The 9,814-nt window shown below is 54.0% G+C and overlaps 1 protein-coding gene across 1 annotated transcript; it reads right to left on the bottom strand.

Annotated features, from left to right (window-relative positions):
• Positions 1–1,274: 1,274 nt before the first annotated feature.
• On the bottom strand, positions 1,275–8,082 carry LOC129200932 (ubiquitin carboxyl-terminal hydrolase 42-like). Its single transcript, XM_054812185.1, has 11 exons — positions 8,067–8,082; positions 6,896–7,096; positions 6,500–6,610; positions 6,322–6,424; positions 6,106–6,173; positions 5,888–5,958; positions 5,550–5,632; positions 5,180–5,291; positions 4,699–4,839; positions 4,406–4,506; positions 1,275–1,491 (listed from the first exon to the last, which is right to left on the bottom strand). The coding sequence occupies exons 1-11, from the start codon at positions 8,080–8,082 to the stop codon at positions 1,275–1,277; spliced, it is 1,224 nt and encodes a 407-aa protein (XP_054668160.1).
• Between the last annotated feature and the right edge of the window lie 1,732 nt (positions 8,083–9,814).

Here is a 9,814-nt window from a genome sequence, read left to right as displayed (position 1 = left end):
GTTTGCAAAAAGGAATTCTTGTGCGCACACCATTTCTTTCATTTTCAAGATGAGATAGCAGTAATTTACAGCTAATTGGGGCATTCATTCTTTCTTACATGTTTCAGTGACTAGCAGCATCCCATTTTCTTGGCTGGTCACAGTGAAACCAAAGCTAATTACAGAACTAACTACTTGTGGAAATCCTCTTAATGGTATATATTCAGTACCGGATCTGCCCTCCACAGTCTCTCTTTTGCCCAAGTTGTCCAACACTGGTTTTGACTTTAACTGCTCTGTAATCCTGCATTGTTACGTGGTTTTGTTATAAAGAGGGACTTTGTCACATGAGCATTAAGGTTGAGTTTAAGTTCTGACCTCTTTATCTGGCAAGCTGAAGAGGAACTCTCGATCAAAGCGGCCGGGTCTTCGTAAAGCAGGATCTATAGAATCCAGCCTGTTGGTGGCTCCAATGACCACAATCTCTCCTCTGCTGTCTAAGCCATCCATAAGGGCCAGAAGAGTTGACACAATAGAGCTAACAGAAAAAATATGATCTTCATTCACTGGTTTAGTAAATTTTGTTACATTCTACGCAATCTTCTGCAATGACCACTCAAAAAGGACAAGCTTTTCTTGATGAGACGCCAATTAGCGAAAGACTTAATTTAGGACATAACAAAACCAGTAAGCTAACACAGGCCTTGTGCTGATATCAAGCTGAGTGAATTGGTTTCAGTTATTGTTTGAAAATCATCTGAATTTTAGTAGCATTGAATTACTAGTTTTCAGGATAAATTAATGTATCACATAAAGTTAAACAGGGTGTGGTGGCCTTTTCACAAAGATCAAGCAGCTTCTATGTAGATACCAAAAATGTACTACCTATGAATTTGGTCTCACTTTGGAGCCTCACTCCTCCCTTCCCGATGCCTCGGCCCCCTCTCCCGCCCGAGCAGCACAGGGGGACAGGGAATGGGGCTGTGGGCGGCCCACAGCGCCTTGTCTCTGCCACCCCTTCCTCCTCACGCCGTTCCCCTGCTCCCGCCTGGGGCCCACGGGCCGCAGCTCCGCACACAGAACCTGCTGCTGCCTGGGCTCCTCTCCAGGGGCCGCAGCTCCTGCCAGGAGCCTACTCCAGCCTGGGCACCTCTCCAGGGGATGCAGCTTCCTGGTGGAGCTGTCGATGGCTGCCTGATGGTGACAGCATTGGTGGCAGGATCCTCTTCTAGGCATCCATTTCACAGAGTCACAGGCTACTTGAGGCTGGCTGGGAGGTCAGCTGGAAAGTGTAGTCACCTGGTCCCACCCCCCCGCTCAAGCAGTACCACCTGCAGCCGGTTGTCCATGACCATGTCCAGAGGGCTGTGGAACATCTCCAAGGACGGAGGCTCCACCAGCTCCCTGGGCAGCCCGTGCCGGTGCTCGTCACCCGCACAGCACCCTTTGCACTTCCCCTTGCTGAACTGCAGGAGGCCCCTGTCAGAGCCTCTCTCCAGCATGACCAGGTCCCTGGGGATGACGGCACGACCCCCCTGGCCTAAGCGCCACTCCTCCCAGTCTGGTGTCATTGGCCAGCTTGCTGAGGGTGCCCTCTGCCCTGTCCCCCAGACCATTAATTAAGGAAGATGTTAACAAGATCGGACCCAGTATTGACCCCTGGGAGACGCTGCTAGTTACCGGCCTCGCAATAGACTTGGCGCCCCTGAGCAGCACCCTCTGGGCCCAGCCGTTCAGCTTCTTTCAGGCCCCCTTGCTGTCGGCTCATCCAGCCCCTTTCTGTTCAAGTGCCTTGAACTCCACCTTGAAAACCAAGAGATGGCAGCATGGACATGTGCAAGCACACTGCTTTCAAAATCCCGTCACATAAACCTCCCACACTGGGTATTGCCACCAATTGTCCCAAAACCTCCAGAGAAGAAAACACCCCATGAATTACGTATGCAAGGCCAACAAGTGTTTTTAATTTGGGCTTTGGCAAGGCGATCCCAACAGCTGAGCAGGGATTAAAGGTCTTCCTCGAGGGACCCGTGGGCAGGCGGGCCAGGCGGCAGAGCTGTCCGAGTCTCTGGAAGGTCTCTCCGAGCTCTTCGTGGCCAGAGGCAGCACTGGGAGGAGGGACAGGCTGGGCCGCTGGTGCCCTTTGTGCAGCTTGGTCCCTGCTGGCGGCAGTTCTGGTGCTTCCTGACTTCCTCCTCCTCCTCCTCCTTTTTCTTCTCCCGCTCCTCTTCTCTGGCACAGCAGAAGAAAGATGCTGTGCTCCTTCTTCCCCCAGGATCACAGTGTGCCCCCATCACCACAGCAGTGCCCTGAGTGTGTGTCTGACACGCATCTCCAGGGCGCTGAAACCCTCCTCCTCCCTGCTGAGGGCTCATCCTGCGTGGTGTCCACAAACCGGCTGCGGAGCGCATAGCCCCGTCTCAGGGATCCGCTCCGCTCTCTCTTCCTCAGCACGGTCTTCTGCTGAGCAGCCCTGGGTGCGGGAGCCAACTGGGATCTGGCGCTGGAGGGCCTGGGAGCTGTGGCATCCCTGGGAGTGCAGTCATGGCTTGGAGGACTAGGTCTCCTCCTCCTCCTCCTCCCTGCTGAGGGCTCATAGTTCGTGGTGTCCGCGAACCAGCTTTGGAGTTCATCGCCCCGCAGCGGGGATCTGCTCCGCTCCCTCTGCATGGGAACGGATTGCTCCCAAGCAGCCTTGGGTGTGGGAGCCTGCCTGGAGCTGGCACTGGAGTGCCCTGAAGCTGCGCCAACCTTTGGGGCCTGGCAACAATGTGGAGGACTTGTTCTCCTCCTCCTGGCAGCTGAGCAGTCATAGTCTGTGGTGTCCACAGGCCAGCTGCGGAGATCATTGCCCCACTGTGGGGATCTGCTCCGGGCCCTCTCCCTGGCACCGTTCCTCTCACAGCGGGAGGAAGGGCCGAATCCGTGCTTCTCTTCCTTGCTGTCTTCTTGCACGGGGGGCAGCACAGGGTCAAGTGGTTGACAGCGCACTTGGCACACAGCTTTTCTTCTGGACACCAGCCTTCTACAGCCGCAGAAGAAGCGATTCAAGCAGAAGCCCACGAAGGAGACAATGCTGAGCCTGCCTGGCCAGGTGGGGCATGGCCAGCCTGCAGAGGCCTCCCGTGCACCTGCCACGGTGAGCTGGCTGGTGCTGGCTGTTGCGGAGGAGCTGCTGTGCTCTGGAGAGTCCTCCGTGCCCACCGCCACGTCCTGCAAAGAGAGCTGTGAAAAGGTCCTGCCCTTTCCTCCTGACAAGACCAGAACAGTGGGGAACCCCCGGAAGCTGTGGGAGGGGACAGCTAAGGGCCTCCCAAAGGCTCTCCTGGCGGGCTGCAAAGGCAGAAGGGCCAAAGGCGGACAGCTAGGATGGGTCTAGGTGGGAGGCTTTGGGAGGGAGCAGCCTTGCGGCTGTGAAGATCGCTGCAGCGTGGGAGGGAACAGAGAGCAATGCCAAGATGCCAGAAAGAAATCCACTGTCCATCTGGTGCCCTGACCCACCTCCCCAGAGTTACCTTAGTCAAACGGGGCGGATCCTGTGGTCTCACAGGACCCACCTGCTTGCTGCCAGCCGCCCACTGCTTGAAGAAGGAAGGGGCATATGATGGCACCTGTGCGGAAGAAGCCCTTTCTCCACTTTTCAAATCAGAGCGCCTGGAGAGAAAAAGAGTGATTTCCGTTTAGGGCTGCTCCTCAGCCTCCTCTAGGGTTCAGGCATTTTCTTGGAGCGGACTCTACGACAGAGGGAAGACGTAACCAAGACTACCAATGGGAAACTGGATTGGGCTCTTCCCAACACGTCTGCCCCTGTCGGAGCAAGAGCTCGTCTTTATACCCCCTACGGCCTCCATTTCATCGAATCCTAGATTTACAGAATGCTTTGCGTTGGAAGGGACCTTCAAGAGCGTCTGGTTCCAAGTCCCCTGCCATGGGCAGGGACACCTTCCACTAGATCTGGTTGCTCAACGCCCCATCCAACCCAGCCTTGAACACTTCCAGGGATGGGGCATTCACAACTTCTCTGGGCAACCTCTTCCAGGGTCTCACCACGCCCACCATTAAGAATTTCTTCCCCGTATCTAATAGAAATCAAGCTCGTTCAGTTTAAACCCATTACCCCTCATCTTATTACTACACTCCCTGAGATAAAGTCCCTCCCCATCTTTCCTGTAGGCCCCCTTAAAGTCCTCCTGTCTACATTAGCCAGCCTCTGACAGCAGACAAGTAGCACTTTACACCAGGGCAGCAGCCTAAAGCCCAGCAAGGGAAGAGAAGGACTGACGCGGAGTACTTCTGTTTGACAGCATTGAATGATGCAGGCAGTAATTGTCTCCTGTGACAGAAACGCTCAGGAGGATGAGAAGAAAAACAGCAAATCCAGGAAAAGGAAATATATTCTGAAAACGATTTGAGTACTGGTTGTTACCTGACATAAAACAGTAAATAGGCTTGCTGCCTGAGAACTCTCTCGATGCCACATAGATCCACATGCATATCGTCCATCTCGTACCACAGTCCATTGCTGGCCTGTAAAAAAAGACAACGATATCTGGAGATGAACTGCATGGTTTCTCCACAAAAACACAGGCAGATAACTACAGAACCAAGGGTACGCCCAAGCCAATCCATTCCAGCCGGTCAGGAGACCTTCTAGCCCAAAACCTCGGCTGCCAGTAACACTGCCGTGTTTCCCTTGTTAGGAAGGGAGTTGCTCTTTACCTTTGCATAGCAGAAATAGTGTCCTGAACCACAGCTGACACCGCTATGCACCACCACGGCGTATAAGGAGTAGAGGAGCGGTTCTCCAGCTGTCTCAGACATGTAAGGGCGAAGATCCAAGTACTTGGGATACTCCACAACCTACGGAGAGACCAAGAGGGCTCAGAAACGATCCTCCAATACGACATGCCTCAGCCTTCCAGGACTAAAGGCCAGCGGGGTCTAAATACACCGTCGGTGCTCACCAACACTTGGGTTTTCCCTAAAGCAACAGGTAATGGTTTGGGTGGCAGGAAACTGTTCTCGGCCAAAGCAGCTCTGCCGCAGCAGACTACGTGCTCGTCCTCCCACGGGAACTCTCCTCTCCCCTCCCCAGAAGGGAACACAAAACACTCAGCATGAACAGCTTGGGAGAGAGCGTACTGCTTGGGGAAATCTCCTGCTCCAGGAAGAGAAAGTTGCACTCCAGTTGCGTACACACCTTGTTGATCTTCTCGCCGATGAAATCGTCAAACCGCTTCAGACACAGCGTGAGAACCTTGGGCGGGCGATGGACTGTAAACCTCTTGGAGGCGGCAACCCTCTTGTCACACCTGGAAAGCAAGCCCAGAGCCAAGTGCTGAAATGCACCCTTAAGTGCACCCTTGTTCCCCCAGAAGGCCAGCCAAGCTTTCACGTCTCACACATCCTTACGCTATTGTAAGGCTATTCAGTGCCACAAGGCCTGACGGAAAAACACCTGCGTCTCGTTATTGTGCACCTATGCTATGTGAAACGATGACTGATACTCAAGGGCATGCAGCACCTTCAGGCAGGGTCTGGTATTCACACGTCATTAGCAATCATCTTACTTGCTACATTTAAAGCAGTTTTCGCCATCCAGCTGCTCGGGTTTCACAAAGTCCTTGAGAGCTGCGCTGACAGAGGAGGCTGCCTGGAGGAGTGAGAAAGGAGAGCGCTGAGCTGCGGGAAACGCCCTCGCCCAAACACGCACTAGGAGTCAACAAGACGACCCAGGTAGCCGACGCTGAGGAGACCCACCGTGAACCCGCAAGCAGTGCCCAGCAGGAGGCAGCAAGAGGGCATTATGCTGACCGTTTCCCTCTTTTCCAAGGGATTCCCGGGGCTATCAGGAGCTTCCTCGCTGTGCCTCGGGACATCCTGGAGCACAATTACAAACCCCCCTTACTTTTATATCCAAAGGAACATCCAGGAAGGCCTCGTAGGAGTCGGAAACCGCTTTGCAGCTCAAGCATGTGACTGGAAGGCAAATCAAAATGCTCAGCGATGGGGGAAGTCGACTGTGCCGCTTTACGCTCGTCATACCTACTCCGCCAGTCACACGGGCAGCTGTTTATCACAGGCAGGCAGAGGGGCACAGACAAGTCCAAGGAGAGCAAAAAGTACCTCTGGATCTCAGAAAGCCCGCAAATATTTGATGGATGATGGTAGTTGATTGAGAATAGATGTCCAAGCTGGAAAGAAATGGTGAGGCAGAGAGTTATGTCCTCAAAGAGGTGTACTTTGTCTGAAAACTCTGGGCATGGGTTTTCCCTTGACGAGAGCACATCAAGGAGTCCAAAGGGCTTGGGAACATTGAAAAGGGAATTTGCTTGTGCTTACTCGCTGCTACCACTCAGACAAGCTCTCTGCATGGCATCGACAGTATAGCGTAAGAACTCGTGGGCATCCTCCTGCATGCCAAGCTCAAAATGTTCTCCTATTACTAAGAAAGAAGAAGTCAGTAGTTCTGTCCTACAAGAACAGAAGAAAACCTGCACAAGCACCTGAAATGACTTACGTGGGAGGACATTGATGACAGCCAAAGGCTCGATGGCACTGCCTGAGGAACGCAGGACCTTGTTAACGTGTGCTTCCATTATGCACATCATGCAGAAGCCTCGCTCACGACCTGAAGAGAGAGGGAGGGAGGGAGGGCGGGCGGGAGGGAGGGAAGCTTCTCAGGTTAGCAAAATACCCATAGCGATGGGAAACCTAATGGAGATCTTGAAGTTCTAAGAACAGTCTCCACTGCTCTTCTCCCAAGGTGCCAATGTCGCAACAAGCCCGGGGCATTTTGGTGCATAGAAAACTTTCTTTGGAGGGACGCTTAACTGAGCAGAGTTTTCTGTGCAATAAGCCAGAAAGTGGGAAGTGCCCAGCAGACTTAGAAGGAGATGTTCGTAAAAGTACTCACACGCCTGGCTGTGCTCCCCAGAGAGCAGGTAGTTGGCCAGAGGGGGTGTGTACGTCAAGCACTGCAGGACGGAGTTGAGGAAGCACGTATTGTCCAGGTTGTGGAGTCCCGCTCCAGCTCTCTGTCGTTGCCGCCACTCCATGCAAACCTTCTCCGGAGGAAAGAGGATCCTTTGTGGCGAAGGCATTCCCTCGGCAGTGACTGCAGGGAAATGACATATGAAAAGAGATGACACGATTTTGTTGCGCGAAAGCATACTTGAAAAGGCAAGTTCTGTACAGGAGCACCCAGGAGACAAGCAGCTCTAACCTCCAAGAGAGCAACATTGGGGGAAGCCTTACAGTGCCATTGAAATTGTCTGGTCAAGATAGAGTTTTGGAAAACAGTCTCCTCCCCTGCTTACTTTGCGCACAGTCCAACAAACCCACACTGATTTCCGTGCCTTGGGCTACCTTCCTTTCCCTCTAGAGTCTAGAATTGGATGATCAGGTCAAGTCATAGAATCGTAGAATCGTAGAATCATAGAATGGTTTGGGTCGGAAGGGACCTCAAAGGTCACCTAGTTGCAACCCCCCCTGCCATGGGCAGGGACACCCTCCACTAGACCAGGTTGTCCCAAAGCCTCATCCAGCCTGGCCTTAAACACTTCCAGGGATGGGGCCTCCACACACTCTCTGGGCAACCCATGCCACTGCCTCACCACCCTCACACGGAAGGATTTCTTCCTAAAGTCTAATCTCAATCGACCCTCTTTTAGTTTCACCCCATTCCCCCTTGTCCTGCCACTACGCTCCCTGATAAACAGTCCCTCTCCAGCTTTCCTGGAGGCCCCTTCAGGTACTGGAAGGCCGCAGTTAGGAAGTCTTCCCTCTTCCTGATTGTAATGGAGGAAGACAAGCAAGTCTCTTTCACAGAAGGTAACCCTACTGATGTCAGGGCGTTCTATGAGCAATGCCATCTTTCAAAGTCTTGTACTAGTGGCGGAGGAGTGATAAAACGCATTTTCCTGTGTCTAGTCAAAATGCCTGGATAAGTCTGGCTGCTCCCAGGAAACGCCCCCGAAGTCACCCTCGGATGTCAGCACGTCAACATGCAGGGATGGAGCAGCAGCCACGTCCATTACCCTTGGGGATTCACAAAGTCCAAGCCTGCTGGTGAAGCCGTTACTCACAGGAGTCGTTCCCCATTGCGGCCATCGCTCCTCTCAGGAACAGAGGCGAAAGCTTTGGATGACAGAGGCTGTCAGGACGTGCTCCAGAAAGAGCAGATCAGCGCCAATCCCGTCACCTGATAGGAAAGAAAGAACCGTAGCTCCACAAAATGATTCCAAAACCTGGCAAATGCAACCCACAGATCAGCGTCTGCCATCAAAGGTGCTTCAGTGGTACTTGTAACTCCTAGAGAGCAGCAGGCCGATGGCCCCACTGTCCCTGTCGCAGGACTCCAACTGACAGCAATTACCACGGCCCCCTTGAAAGCCCCATTGCGTGCCACCTTCTCTGAGGAGGACCTGCTGCTGACCTGTGGCTACCCTTAGCAGCAGAGCCCTCTGGCTCTGCAGCCCACACTTTCCTGCCGTGTATGCAGGAGCTACCTTTCGGCTTTAACAGAAGGTATGGAGCAGACTATACTTTGATCCCGTATCTACCTACTCTATAATCTGTCCTGAAAGTCCAATCACAGTTACCTTTGAAAGAGGATGGAAGTTGAGGAGAAGTGGGCAGTAATGGAGAAATGGTTGAAAAGAGTCGGTGTGCAAGTAGCGAGGGAAGGAGCCGAGTTATCCCAAAGGGCAGCTCAGCCCAACTGGCTTTCGCTGGCCCGCTTTTCAGCTTATAAAGCCCCAGTCCGGTGAGGTCACAAGCGCCGGGTGGTTGCCGCATCACTGCCCCTTTGTGACACGGGGTCCGCACGGGGACGTGTCCCCTCAAGGCCACACAGCTGCCAGGGCCCGGGCACCTCCCACAGCCATCAGCCGCTGGGCTTCCCCACCGCTGCTGGCCAAGGGCTCTTTGTCCGCCGGCAGAGCTCCCACCTTTTCCCCGAGCTACACCAGCCAGATGAATAAAAACCTGCCCAGGGCTGCAAGCGTGCCTGCTCACTGCTTTGGCTGGAACGCTCTGTATGCTGAGGGTTCTGGGCCACTCTTCCCAGGTACAGGACCCTGTCCGTGAGACTCGTGGAGCAAAGCACCTGGTCTCTTAGAGGTTCATTTCCAATGAATTTGACCTGCCCCCCGAGATACAGCCCTATGCGGACTCTGAACTAGCGCTACCAAAGAAACTCCTTCAGCAACGGTGCTGGGTTGACCTTGTCTGGCTGCCATGTCCCCACCCAGCTGCTCTCTCGCCTTGGGCCTCCAAAAACCATTTGTGGGTGGCTTTTTTGCATCTTCACATTTTCTGCTCCCTCCAGGGTCTCTTAGCTTTCTATTTGCCGCAGCTTTGCCAGATTCCCCCTCGGGGTGGCTGGACTGGCAGTTTTGCTCCTGCCCCGCTTGGCTGCCCCAGTTTTGGGCTGGTTGTTATTGCTGCCCCACGTCAGCTGGTCGGTTTGGCCCCTGCCCTGCTCAGGGATCCAGAACTGGGACAGGGCAGGTCTGTGCTGGGAGGGGTTAAAGGGATCTAGTTTGTAACGGGACAGTGGCAAATCTGTGCTGGGGGAGTTAAGGGGATCCGGTTTATCCTGGAAGGGGGCCCAGTATGTAGTTGGAGGGGGTCATAGAATCAGAGAATCAGAGAATGGTTTGGCTTGGAAGGGACCTCAAACATCATCTAGTTCCATCTGCACGGGGAGCGATGAAAGCCATGAGGCCCCCCCCAAGGGACAGCACGGAGTCAGCGGGACAGCAGACAGCCGTGGCAGAATGTCAGCTCTGCAGCTTCTTCCCAGACCTGGGGCCTCCCGGGGGCTGCCCCG

This window comes from Grus americana, unplaced genomic scaffold, assembly GCF_028858705.1.
Source record: "Grus americana isolate bGruAme1 unplaced genomic scaffold, bGruAme1.mat scaffold_69, whole genome shotgun sequence".
Taxonomy (NCBI): Eukaryota; Metazoa; Chordata; class Aves; order Gruiformes; family Gruidae; genus Grus; species Grus americana.
This window is presented reverse-complemented; position numbering and strand designations above follow the sequence as displayed.

Coding starts and splice junctions, on each gene's coding strand:
- LOC129200932 (XM_054812185.1), bottom strand. Junction 5,959..6,105: donor GGGCTTTCTGAGATCCAGAG/GTACTTTTTGCT, acceptor TTTGCCTTCCAG/TCACATGCTTGAGCTGCAAA. Junction 4,507..4,698: donor ACTATTTCTGCTATGCAAAG/GTAAAGAGCAAC, acceptor CTTTTTTTACAG/GCCAGCAATGGACTGTGGTA.